The following is a 14,595-nucleotide window of genomic DNA, read 5'->3' on the forward strand; positions in this document are numbered from 1 at the left end:
GTCTCGACTATCGACGCCATCATCAAAGAATGCCGCCGCCTTGAACAACCTAAGAGCCGCCGTATCACAACACATCACACAGCTACCCAATACTGCTGCTACGTCAACATGTGAGGGTCGACTGCGTCAGGTCACCACCTGTGGCGACGTCACCCGTATTGTTCGCCGTGCGCTCGAGGCCGCCTGTTCACCAGCTTTCTGCGCGACGCCTCCCGATGCGCCAGCAACCACGATTGCGCTGATTCAGGCCGTTGTCAGACAGGAATTTGAGAACATGGGTCTCAACTCCGTGTGTTCATCGTCTCCACGCACGGTTCCCTAGTTCTCTAGCAGCCCTCCTCATCCCCGGCAGTCCTTTTCTGCCTCATCTCGCCGCAAACCGTCCGAATGGCATACCCCTGATGACAGGCCGATCTGCTTCCACTGCTGTCGCATCGGCCACGTCACTCGTCACTGCCGCAACCGATGGCACCCACCTCCTCAGATATACACTGCCGCTCATTCCCGCCCCTTTGGACTTCTTTTCCTTATGCCACCCGCCATGAACCCGTTGCCGCTGATACTCCTGCGCCGAACCTTCACTACAGCCGCTCGCCTTCACATCGACGCCATCAGTCTCGTTCGCCCCAACCCGGTCGCTTCGCTCCGTCGCCTATCGCCTCCCGGATCCAGCCGGAAAACTAGGCACTGCTGCTTCTGGAGTTGAAGCTGCGTTGTCCACCATGCCCTCAAATCCTCTGCTCACGTTACGCACGAACCAAAACCTTCTTGACGTTGACGTTGACAGCTATCCTGTCATGGCACTCATCGATACATGTGCAGATCTTTCTGAGTGCTGCCTTCGGACGACGATTGAACAAGCTCCTCCCCCCAGCATCGGCACGCGTCGTCCGCGTTGCGGATGGCAGTACTGTGCCTATCATCAGCATGTGTACCGCACGTGTTAGCATCGCCAGCCGCCACACTCCCGTCCTCTTCACCGTGATTGCTCATTGCCCCCACGACATCACTCTCGGCCTCGATTTTCTCTCCGCGCATTCTGCTCTTATTGACTGCTCTGCTAGTGCCCTTTGCCTCGAGTTACCGATTGTCGCAGAACCTTCTGACGCACCCCAGTGCCGCTTATGCCCCACCGGCTTTCTTCTCCTGCCGCCAAAGTGAATAGCCTTTAGTGAACTGTTGGCTTCCGCACCAGTTCCTGATGGCGAGTACCTCGTCACTCCTCTGCCCGACATTCCACTACAATATGACGTTACCGTGCCTCACACTATACTTACTATTACTGCGAACAGCACTCGCATCCGTATATTTAAATTTGGATTGGCAAAGCAAGTTCAACCGCAAGGTATTTATCGTGCCAACTTTGATCGTCTCGGCCACCATAATGTCGCAGCTTTATCAACCGATGGTTCTTGCGAGCTTCACAGCTCCCCTGCCGCCCCCCTCCCCGCCAGCTTCGGGCGCCGATCCCTACATAAAAAAATGGTTGCGACGGACCTGGTCTTTGTCAAGTACTATTGTCCTACCGAGATATTTCCGACTTCGACGATCGCCCTTTAGACCGAACGCTCGCGGTCAAGCATCGGATTCTTCCTGACTATGCTACGCCTATTCACCGACGAGCGTATCGAGTTTCTGCGTCGGAACGCCCAGTAATTCAAGCTGAAGTGCAAAAATGCAAGATAAAAACATTATTGAGCCTTCTTCGAGTCCGTGGGAGTCACCTGTAGTGTTGGTTAAGAAGAAGGACGGCACATGGCGCTTCTGTGTAGACTACCGTCATCTGAACAACAACAATAAGAAGGATGTCTACGCGTCCCCACGTATAGACGATGCCGTTGACGGCCTCCACGTTTCCAGCTATTTCTCTTCTATTGACCGTTGTTCAGGATACTAGCGAATTCCTGTTGACGATATGGACACAGAAAAAACCGCGTTCATCCCACCTGATGGCCTATACCAATTTAAAATAATGCCGTTTGGATTACGCAACGCCCCTGCTACCTTTGAGCGTATGATGGACTCTTTGCTCCAAGGTTTCAAATGGTCCATATGTATCTGCTACCTCGACGACGTCATCGTCTTCTCGCCCACGTTCGACACTCACTTTGAGCGTCTAACAGCTATACTTGATGTATTTTGAAGGCGAAGCTGCAAGTTAACTCGTCCAAATGTCGTTTTGGCCACCGTTTAATTACTCTTCTGGGCCATCTTGTTGACGCTTCCGGAGTACAGCCTGATCCAGACAACACTCGCGCTGTCCGAGCCTTTCCGGTTTCGAAGACAGCCGCAGACGTCCGAAGTTTTGTAGGATTATGCTCGTACTTGCGTCGTTTTGTTCCGCATCTTGCAACAATTCCTAGACCCCTCACTAATCTTTTGAAGAAAGGCGTACAATTCTCGTGGGGCACTTCAGAAGCCGCTGCCTTCTCTCGTCTCGTCACTCTTCTAACCTCACCACCCATTCTCGCCCACTTCGACCTTGAAGCCTCTAGAGAATTGCGTACAGATGCCAGCGCTCATGGCGTAGGTGCCGTCTTAGCCAAGCGTCAGCGTGGCCAGAATCGCGTCTTTGCTTATGCGAGCCGCCTCGAAACCCCATCGGAGTACAACTATTCCATTATGGAGCGAGAATGCCTTGCTGTTGTTTGGGCGGTTGCGAAGTTCCGTCCTTACCTATACGGTCGGCCTTTTTCCGTAGTCACTGACCATCATGCCCTCTGCTGGCTCTCATCGCTAAAAGATCCTACAGGCCGGCTTGGTCGATGAGCTTTCAGGCTACAAGAATAATCATATTCCGTGGGGTTCAAGTCTGGCGACCTGCACCAAGACGCTGACAGCTTGTCGCGTTACCGTGTTGACGACCCTGACTCCTCCAATATTACCAGTGCTGCTTGCGTATTCTCTGTATCACAGCTGCTTCATTTCGCCGACGAGCAAAGTCGTGACGCCTATGTAAGAGCACTCATCGACCGTTTTGAACACTCTCCTGCCGATGCCACTCTACGCCTCTTCGGCCTTCGCGACGGAACTCTATACCGTCGTAACCTTCAACCGGACGGCTCTGAGTTCCTACTTGTCGTACCTAAACACCTCCGCTCAACCGTTCTAGAAGAGTTTCACGACCCACCAACGACAGGACACCTCGGCGTATCTCGAACCTATGACCGTGTGCGTCACTGTTTTTTCTGGCCGTGCCTTGCCCGTTCCGTACGACGTTACGTCGCTGCTTGTGAACATTAACAACGACGCAAGAAAGCTTCCCAGCTCCCCTCTGGTTACCTGCAGCCGCTCGACATCCCTGCCACGCCCTTCCATCGTGTTGGTTTAGACCTTCTCGGCCCATTTCTAGAATCTACATCAGTAAACAAGTGGGTTGCCATCGCGGCTGACTACGCGACCCACTAGGCCGTAACCAGCGCTCTACCGACCAGTTGCGCAACTGATGTTGCTTACTTCCTTCTACATGATATCATTGTGATGCATGATGCTCCGCGTCAATTGCTAACAGACCATGGCCATACGTTTCTGGCCAAAGTCATTGACGACATCATGCGGGTCTGCTCCATACAGCATAAATTTACCCCTTCCTACCACCCTCAAACGAAGGGCCCCACTGAGCGTTTGAACCGCGCCCTTAGAGACATTCTATCTAAATAAGTTGCAGATGCCCCCCGTGACTGGGACCTAGCTGTCCCTTACGTTACCTTTGCGTACAGCTCTTCCCGTTTCAAAATTCCTTGCTTTTCCCCGTGAACCGACGCCACTATTAGGCAATGTGCTTCCGTACAACACACCTTCATCTAGCGCTTATGCCCGTGATGCAATCGCCCGTGCTGACCATGCTCGCCAACTGGCGCGCGTTGGTCTACAAGTGTCTCAAGGCAAATGGAAGCAACGCTATCACCTTCGTTACCGTGATGTCCATTTTGTGCCCGACACGCTCGTGTTGGTTTGGTCACGGTCGCGTAAAGTTGGCTTTTGTGGGAAACTGCTTTCCAGATATACAGGCCCATATTGCGTGCTCCACCAAGTGACCTATGTCACCAATGAAATTGTTCCAGCCACGCCCACTACGTCCTCCGCTGTGACAACCAGTGACATTGTCCACGTCACCCGGCTGAATCCCTGCAATTCTCCACGCGCCTTGGATAATTAACAGCGTCGTGACGGCGCTTGTGCCGCCGGGGGGGGGGTAATATTACGATGTTATCGGGAGATGTTCAAGAGACGAGCCACCGCGAGAACGACGATGAAGTTGGTCTGTGCCTTGGCGCGGTCGAGTGTCTATCTGGCTGTCTGGTTCCAGTGTAAATAGCCTGTAAATGGCCTCTTTCGTCCGCGTCTTTCTACACGTAACATTACACACACACACACACACACACACACACACACACACATATATATATATATATATATATCGTAGGCGATGACTGGAGAAACGGACGACGAAGAAGCGCGCATGCTTTAGAGAGAATGAGAACAGAGTTGATTATTAGCCAGATAGCGCCTCCTACTTCAACTTTTGTGCAAACATGCAAAGTAAGACAGTTACAGAAGCACGTACCATTTCCAACGTACGCGATCGGAACCATGAGTGAAGCAATAAAACATCTGTGATGAAAACACTGAAATGGTAAGCGGTTACGCTCGAGTGTTGATTAAATAAATATGAAGGTATCTTCTCGAAAGGACCGACGGATATTGGATGAACCTATACTGAGTTCCTAGGATTGCACTTACCAACACTGTTCCAATTCATAGAGCACCGTAGAGATGTTTGCAAACAGACAACGAAGAAATAGTAAACAAGCTGACATCCTGTTAAGCAATCCGCTGCGAGGCCTTCATTGTCCTCAACGCCGCATCGGTCATAGGAGCGGGGAAGAATGACGAGGGAAGCACTAGTTAATATATCGACTACCGCAAGTTGAACTGCATAACGGTGCCCGGCTATCACCAAATCCACCGGTTAATGAAGTGCTTTAACACTTGGAAGTTGTTTACTACGCTAGATGTAACTTCCAGATACCAGCATGCCCGACTGCATCGTTTCAACGTCCAGAAAACTACATTGGTTTAATAGTGGCCGTTATACATGGCTGGTGACTCGATTCGGGTTCAAGAGCACTCCTGATACATTTAAAACGGTCATGAAAACAATAATAGCGAAACACTGACTGCATAATGTAATCGACTATTTTGACAATGTTCTCTTATATTCCGATACTGTTGACGACCATATGTAACTTCTAGAGGGATTAGTGAAAGCCCATTCGGCCTATAATGTAGAATTGAAGTGCGAAAAGTTTCTATTTTCCATGTCGAGTATCGCGTGTTTGGGCGTCGAGATTTCGCCAGGAACTTTGTCACCCAACCATAGCAACGTTGTTGCGATACTCAATTGTCCAACACCAAAACAAAGGACATCCAGCGTTTTCTTGGCACCGTAAAGAATCACCGTCAGTGCTTCCCTCATCTCAGCGATATCGCTTTTCATCGCGCAGTACTACTCCGCAAATGAACTAAATGGACGTGGACTGAAGTATGCGAGCGAGCTTCTCTAGAACTCAAGAAGCGCATAACTGAAGAACCAATGCTTCGCATATACGACGCTTCAAGACCGTTTACTGTATACTCCATTCCATCTGGCAAAGGAATTGGTGCTGCGCTGAATCCGCCAGATGACAAAGGCAATGAACATCTCCTTACCGATAATTCCTGTAAATATACTCAAGAACGAAGATAACTACACCATCGCACATAGAGAACGCTTTCACATCATAGATGCGATTGATAAGTGGCATTGCTATCTACAAGGGACGCCGTTCAGTGTTACAACGAAACATTCTGCGCTACAGAGGCTGAGGAATTTCAAGAGTCATCAAGACCAGCTCCTTCCGTTGTCGTTAACGTTTTTAATGTATAAGGTGAACATCAAACATCAGAAAGGCATAAGCAATGTTCAAGCTGACGCACTTTCGAAAGGTCCGATTGTAGATTCTAGAGGATTTTCTAGATATGGTTATTCAAAGCGACTTATCCACTTGGCCACTGAACATGCTACTCGCTATGTATAGGCGTTCGCTCACGAAAATGAAAAAAGCGACGCGTACATTTTATGCTCAAAAAGCATTTTTGCTGCCGAAAAACCACGGAAGTTTCTTTCAGATCACGAAAGAGCGTTCAAAGCATGCAATTAATCAGCAGTTTCTGAGGCATAACCAAAGGCCTGAACTCTTCACGCCGTCCCATCACGCACACTGAAACGCTATGAAGGAGTGGACAACTCATACTCCGCACATTTGACGATGAACCACAGAAGTCTTGGACTAAGCTGCTAACGGAAATCTAATCGCCGAATACAAAAGAATGCTTCAGGAAGTTAAAGGTTACGTACCATCGTTCCTGATGTTTGGAATTATATATTATCCAGCCATATTGAAGCAACCAGATTAAATTTCTGAAAAAGGTAAACTGCTGCTGTTAAATCGCTCGCTTACCACACAGAACAAAGTAATTTATGACAGGAAGTTTCTCCCGATTGACCTTGCACTCACTGATTCAGTACTTTAAGAGACAGGATAGCGTCCCAATGATGGCAAGAGGAGTTCCCTTATGTGAGGTCCTTACAAAATTTTACGTAAGGTACCACCAGTGAACTATTAGATCAACCGTTCAGTACCGCCTTTAGGTAGAGGCATATATATATATATATATATATATATATATATATATATATATATATATACAGTACGGGAAATCAAGAAGACCAGTCGTTCTATGGTCACATGCCCTGTAGCACTCGGAGACTTAGATCGACTAGTTGTTTGCTGGCTTCCTGTAACATGGTTGTAACCGCGCGTTTCAGAACGGGATACAGAAAGAATAGTAGCAGTAGCCCATATTCGCCCATATTTTGGGCTGCTCTCTCTTGGGAATGGGCCCAACAAACAGGCTCAATGCACTATCTGTACGGAAAATCTATGGTAATTCGACAATAAAGACATCGGCTACAGAACATATGGCAGAACATTGCATCTTCGTTCCGAATCTGCAAGAGACGAAGCGTTCTTTCTTCTTTTCACCTAATTGTTTCGCAAAGGTACAAATGATGCGGGAAATTGCCGTTGTATTTCGATGGCCTTTTCCGCACTATCTGATTGAAGGCTAACTGCAAGGAAACTTTTCTGTGTCTAACTTTATGATAGATAGACAGTGCATACTACTGAAGCACACATTATTGAGCTGCGATATCGGTAGCTGTCCAATTTTCTTATTACCAGCGTTTAATTTGCACCTAAGCAGACGACGCGTGTACTTAGGGTGCATCTGATGTTGGTGTATGATCATTTGTCCCACAAAAGTTTTCGGCAATGATGCATTAAAAGGCAGCGTGCTAGTTACTACGTTCTTTAATATTTTTTTTCTCTTGCAGATCAGTTAATCATGACGCGCCATATGTCATTTCACCCTTTTGGAGCTCTTTATTTTCCACTGCAGGGACGCTCCTCTTGGGAATAATGATTAGTATTGCCACTGGTAAGTATGATATCTGTGGTAGTGTTAGTTTGTGTTTTTCCTGATGAATGCTTACTACGACAGATTAGCTTCATCTTTAATAAATACTTAAATACTTCGTTGTATTCCATGAATCTTGGTACTCCAGTGATCCCACGTTTTTGCAACTTTCATTCTTCAAGAAAAAAACTTCGTTTTGCGAACAATTCACAATCAACGGAAAGGCGACAGGACTTTCTTATGTCTTATGCGCTAAAAAATTTTTTCTTTTTCCTTGAAAATTAGTGTTTCAGCAACCGGATTAAACATCTACTCTTATTTCACCTCAGCTTTTCACTCTTTCCTAGTGAATAAGGCAATATTGCTGAAATCCCTGAAAAATAAAACAGAAATGGGAAATATTCAAGCGGTATGTGAACGGAAACAATGAAAGATTACCAACATGGATGCGAGCTCATACTAGGCAGAACCTGTGTGTCACAACCCCGTCTTTTCATTGACAGCATGGCCATAAACGAGCTCTGCTGTATCATCGGCGTGTCACGGAACGTTTATCCGTCTGGGTAAAAGCAAAACTAGCGCGTGAATCAGGTGACGCTGACAAAGATGTTCTCAATGCTCTCATCGGATTAATGTAAAACATAGAATGCTTCAATGTTCAACACCATTATCCTACAAGCTTTCCTTCCTCATTGCAATTACGAACAAAGCGCCATAACGTTTATATTGATGTGCACTATAATTTACCAAAAATACACCCCTGTTGATCAATAGAACTAACCTCCTTACTTTCTTCCCCGCCGCGGTGCATGTTTTTCATAATAATTGTCGCAAGCTTGTCAAAGATCCGCTGATATATAACTACACTATTTCTTAAAACGCTTCAACGACGATCGATTCAGCAGATGAAATGAAAAACACTGCCTACTGAGGGCTGCAGTAATAATATAGAATTTGGGAAGGCGAAAGCGAAAATCAATTTTGACAAAACAATATTATTCTTTATTATTCTTTGGAACTTCTTTCGCTACGGGACCACCCCCACACAAGTCGAGTGCCATTATTTTCGTAACTGAGAGGCTCTCATCGCCATAGCGCTTGTATGGGCGGCCGAGTTCTGTGGCTGATCACCGGCGTGTGGAAAAGCTATCTCTAGAAGAAAGAGAATTATTGAGATGCACGCGATAAAGATTGAGCGCTAGCGCTTATGTGCGTGTACTCATTAGCACTGAATGCAATGGTTTGCGAGTACTCGAAGTTTTTGACGAAAAGATGAAGTACTGCGATCTGCGGTTCAATGCTGCAGATAAATCGTCACTATCAGCAAAGTGGAACGTCCTTAAAACCATGTTTGCAATACTTCACACCATCAACTTGAGCAATCAAAACACGGGCACACCAGATATTACACTGGCGCCTTCGACGAGTCATGTATACAAATGACAGGCCTAACCCTCAGGCCAGGTTTTCGACGATCACCGACTGTGCTCTCCCCTATCGTAGCGCTTCGAATGCTACTAGCTTTTAGGAGCAACAGTTTGCCCAAGAAGAAGTTCTGATTCATAGTTTTCACAATGTTTTCTTCAGCATCACTGCAAAGTGGTGTCTGGTAGAGGTGCTTTTGAGTTCTTGAATGGTATGGCCCTTAAAATCCACATCCCCTAGACAACACCAGCGTCGGAAGCCAGCGACGTCGAGAAGACGCTTGAAATGCTGTAGTTGCAAATAAGAAAAGTTCTGCACTGAACTACGTACCCTTGAATTCGCACGCATTTTCAGAACGACGTCGTTTTATTTACCAGATGAAAAGTTTCGAGCACCTCGTATTTTCTTTTGTTCCTAAAAAGACCAACCCGACGCTCCCTTTCAGTTGACTGCAGTTCAATTCCCAAATTGGTTGTACAGTTGCCCATAACTAAGACTGAACTGCTCTGACGTTGGAGAGCTTATGTGGCCATTCGTTGTATGAAGCTTGGAGTTTATTACAACCATCTTAGCATCATGATTAGTTATCGTGCTGTTAATTTTATCTAGGTTAGACATGACAGTATACTGAGATTTTATCAAATGAATAATTTCTGCTGCATCGAAAGGCCCAGAATGAATTGTGTTTAATGTCACCGGAAAGTAGCAAGAGCCCAGCGAGGTAGAGCACTCGGTTCACACACACACAAAAACAGAGGTTTCTTGACAAGTCTGGTGCACACTCACGCTGCAGATGCAACACATGCGTTTGTGGAGCAGTTGGCAATGCTATAACTGATTTATATATATCAATAAGACGAACACCACTAACCTGCGGAAATACCAGTGGCCTGAGCTGTATGTCGGCAAGTCTGTCGGCTCCATATCCCACGCAGTCACGGTGCCGTACAGTTATGTGTGCCAGCACCGGGTCACTTGGCTCACAACGCTCGAAGAGACTGCCCCGGACGTCGTCGTCGAACAAACTGTCCAAGCGAGCCACGCAGTATTCGTGGTCCAGTGATGAATCTTCGACGGTTGTCGACAAGTGGTACGATGTGTCCGAAAATCAGCCACTGAAGCCCGGATGAACCATACTTTTACCAAGGGGCTGATGAACAATCATCGTCCAAGACGATTCAAAAACCTGCAGAAACAACAGCAGTCTTAGCTGCATGTCGGCTAGCGCGCCTGTGTCTCCCAATGCCCACTGTGGGGTACTAATGAAAATATTCAATATGTTCAATTTCTGCTTGCTGATGACATCCCTGTATTCATAGTTTTTTTCTTGCTGAATAATTATTGACGGTACACTTCTAACGGGAAATTGTTTTATTGGCGTAATGAGACAACTTGTGCAGCATAAAAACCGGAGGTTGCTGTTCAAAACGTTGGCCTATCACTTTGTTTTATATTTTCAGGCGAGCACAGGCGTCTTCCTGCAGACTTAAGGTATCTGAACCCTTCTCTGGCAAAGATGTGGCTGAAGCTTCATGTTATACGGGACAGTGACGTAAAAGAGGTCAGTTTTGAAGTCAGGGCCGAGATATAACCGGCAATTGGGGCAGTTGTTGAGGAAATGTCTGCTTCTAATGTTTCAAAAAGAGACGTAACCAAATATTGAATTTGTCATGCACTGCACGAACGCGTTGCAGGCCAAAAAAGTAAAAAAAAAAGCGTAAGCGGGCTGTGAATAAATTCCAATAATAAGGGTGACCAGTTGGAGCATACGGAGAAAGAACATGTAAGCAAGTGCTACACATTCTCCAAAGGAAAGCAGAGCTGGCGAGAATTTCATAATGACCGTGAAATATATATGATAAATATTTCTGACAATGTAGCAATAACATTCTTATGCACATAAATGAATGTAGGAAGACACAAAGATAAGCAAAACATATTTAAGGCGAGAGCGTGGAAAAAGAATTCTGTAATTTACGTTCTGAATTGACACTACATAGGTTTTCCTTCAGCAACATATTTACATGTTTGTTCATAGACCAAGCGATACAATACAAACACCACGCTATTTAAGCTAAGATTATAAAAGAATAACTTATTACATGCTTTATACTCAATAAAAGAGACTGAATGCTCTAACCAATATTTACTTTAGGAACCCGGCGTTTCAGAGTCCGATCGGCTCCTTCTTCATTGCTGGGATGGCGCGAGGCGTAAAAGGCTTATATCGCGTTTGGGGCTTTGACAGATGCTTTGACAGTCTTTAGTAGATCTCAAGAGTGAACGGCGGGAACTGTCTTTGATGAATGATTCATGTTACCCGGCATCTTCTGGTAAAGCCAAGCTTCCGAGAAGAGCCGCCGCCGGTGGTTCTCTTCTCTCTCAAGACTAGAGCGCCGTCAAAGTGACGCTTGTGAGTGAAAATCTCGCAGTGCTTGGCCACTACACTGTATTCTCTGTTTAGGTGGCGAACGTAGTTCTTGTGTTGATGAATTCTTTCCGGGAAGCCTTTGGTCTCGCGAGTATTCGACGCTGGGCATTCGGTGCAGGTAATCATGTACACAACGCCCTGCGCTTTTTCGGCAGCAGCGTGGTCTTTTAGGCGAATGCGGAGGCTGCCCACCAAAGAGAGAGCCTTGTAACCGACGTCTACGTCTGCCCCTCGCCACACACAGGTAATGGTCTCGCCGAGGCACCCTAATGTGACTGAGGCAACGATGCCTTTTACGGATACAGCTTGTTTGGGGCTTCAGTAAGACATAGCCCTGTGCGGCCAGGCGCAGGGTTTCAAGTAGCCAACACGGCTCTTTCTGCCCTCGGTGGCGTCCTCCCTCGTCTAAAAGACAGCGTTCATGTCGAAAAGGCGCAGAGCATGGCGTATATAATTACCTGCACCGAATACCCGTCGTCGTATAATAGCGAGACTAAAGACTTCCCGGAAATAATTCGTCAAAAGAAGAATAACCTTCGCCACCTAAACACAGAATTCACTGTTGTGGCAGAGCCCTGCCAGCTTGCCAGTTCTTTGCTCACCAGATTCGCCTCGATGGCGCTGTAGTCTCAGAGAGAAAATAACCACCGGCGGCGGCTCCTTTCCGAATCCTGGAACTTTCAGGAGCGGTCATGTGACAGCGATCTTTCGTTAGGAATACTTCGCACCATTTAATGTCAACGTCTACAAAAAGTGTCTGCGCTCCCTTCAAAGGGCCTGTCAAATGATAAAAACGCGCATAGAACTGGTACTTGTCACGCCATCTCACCCATGAAGGAGAAGCCGGTCATTCTCCGCAAAGTCTGAGTTCCTATATAAATTCCCCGCTTGAAGTTCTCCTTCTCTTTAATTCTATTTTGCCAAGCAGAGAACTGTAAGCCAAGTGTTTGCCTTTGGTGCGTTATACTCATTTTTGAGCCAAAGCAATTGATGTGGTCACGAACGCGATCCTCACATAAAAAGCATGCCGCTTGCTTGGTCTATCAAAAAAAGCCGCACAATATTGCTTTCAGTTTAGGTTTCACGGCAATGGAAATTGAATACTTTACTTACTTTTAGGTCTTAAGATTAGTAGTGAGAAGTTTAATTTCTTGAACATAGCACTGAATGCAATAGTAACTTTCTTTGAGTCAAAGAAATTCTTAAGTAGCTGGGTTTGCGGAGAATAATGTAAAACAGCTTTATTTTAAGAGCTGCTCAGCACGTTTTAGAGGAAGTTTGACTTGTTTCTTTGTATAACTGCTGTTAATTTGTGTCCTAACACAGCTCCTTGCATCAAATATTTCAACATTTTGATTTCCTGATAAAAACATCACCAAGAAGGGATTAATACAATAATCAAATTGTTTTTTCCAGTGATGTCATTCAGCCTAATTTGGCAATAGTATTCATACTAGAGGTCCACAACCTTTTTTCCAATGTTTACTACGTGTGGCAAAAACACAGACGTGGGACGGCGTTAAGAACACGAAATCACTATTCGTTGCTTAACGGGCTGATTTCTTTGTCTGCAAGTGAGGTTAGAAATAGCAACTTCCTGTTAACGAGCAAGCTAATCTAGCAATTGCGCCACATCAGCTAAGCTTATGTGTGAAATTGTGGCAGTATGTCGTGCCGCATGGCCGCTAAAGTGATTACATGGCGTCATTTTGCGTGAGCTTAGCAGGGAGTTTTGCCTGCAAATAATTTTTTTGTGTTAAATATTTAATTTAAGGCTATCTTATTTCTGTTCTACTTTTGTTGACAATTGAATAATTTAGAAACAAGAATGACGTAATGAACACGTAAAGTACACCAGCAAGAATCGCTTGCGAGGAATCTTGATTTAGAACAAACATTTTCATCTTCACGTTTCAGGCACAGCCGGAGAATGAGCAAGAAACAACGAATACCGCCCTTGTCTCTAATGAAGAGGAAATGGGGCGTGCTTCCACGAATGTATAATTAAAAGTACTGGAAAAACTAAACTCACTGAGAAGTAATGAGCTAAAAAAATAATCTCTGTGACAGTGCACTACAAAGTCTTCGATGTGGAAAAATTAACGCAGATTCCAATACCTTGTTTTATTGCAATACAGATCAACAGCAATATTTTGTATAATGCTGAAAAAGACTGTGGAAAAAGGACAACAGTAATGTGGTCAGGTATATCAAATTCTAAACTGCAACAAGCAAGTGACTGAATGTTTCGCCTCAGAAATGCAGGTTCGTAAATGAGTGTGGAAGAAGAACAAACGTGTTAGCACGTAAATGAAAGTGGTAGTGTCATACTCTGTATTACGTCTACTATCTCCATCTTTCTCGCATTATATATGTCGGATTGCAACCACGGTGGATGAGCCCCCAAGTATGTCAGTGGCACTGTCTGCGGAGCGATGTGAGTACACCAATGTCCGCCATAGCATCCTACGCCACCAGGGGTGCGACCATTTAGGATCGAGCTTTTTAATCATCTGCTAGTGACGTGGGGCGCTGCGTTAACTTTCTTCGTTTAGCAATTTGTCTTAAGTACGCCTACATGTATTACGTGCCCTACAAGCTCTTACCATTTTTGCAGTATTGCTCGTTCTATTTGAGCAGCAAAACTGCAGGTGCAGCTAAACATTTCCTACCGAAATTTATATTGTACCTTGATTTGCAGTGCGGCCACTAAGCATCAGAAAACGTCTTACATGGCGCTCTTGAAAAAAGTTTTTCAGACGCTTCTATATATCAAGCTGCGCTTCTATTTCGTGAATTGGAAATGATTATTACTTACGCATCCCTTATGTGTAAGCATGCCGGATATAATAGTGAGTAAGGTGTAGTCGAAGACGTAGACTGACATTTATTTTCGGATTCACCAGCAGCATCGGCTAACATAATTTGCAAGTATGGCTCAGCACAGCCGTATCTTGTGCGCATATACAAGCATTGATGGGCTCACATGCCATTGCCCTAGTGTTATTCAAGCTGTGGCGTGTATCACACGTGAGTATGAGAATATAGTGTCGTTTCGGAATATGTCTGTAGTTGTACAACTGTATTTTCTTTATTTTCACCGCAGTGGCTTATGATACGACTTGCTGTTAGCTGTATCATCTTTTTTTTCTAACCAGAATTGACAACTGTTACCCCCTTCACTGCCTTGAAAAAGTGCAAAAAAGTTTTAGAACTGC

General features: G+C 45.6%; 1 protein-coding gene across 1 annotated transcript in view; it reads left to right on the forward strand.

The window, feature by feature from the left end:
• LOC142584165 (sodium-coupled monocarboxylate transporter 1-like) overlaps positions 1 to 13,388 on the forward strand; it is a 33,062-nt gene extending 19,674 nt beyond the window's left edge. Inside the window, exons 6-8 of the mRNA XM_075694334.1 lie at positions 7,439 to 7,542; positions 10,407 to 10,507; positions 13,295 to 13,388. Coding sequence (XP_075550449.1) covers positions 7,439 to 7,542; positions 10,407 to 10,507; positions 13,295 to 13,381 — 292 coding nt within the window. The 3' untranslated portion in view covers positions 13,382 to 13,388. The remainder of the gene's footprint in view (positions 1 to 7,438; positions 7,543 to 10,406; positions 10,508 to 13,294) is intronic.
• The last annotated feature ends 1,207 nt before the right edge of the window (positions 13,389 to 14,595 follow it).

The sequence above is a fragment of the Dermacentor variabilis genome, chromosome 6, assembly GCF_050947875.1.
Source record: "Dermacentor variabilis isolate Ectoservices chromosome 6, ASM5094787v1, whole genome shotgun sequence".
NCBI lineage: Eukaryota > Metazoa > Arthropoda > Arachnida > Ixodida > Ixodidae > Dermacentor > Dermacentor variabilis.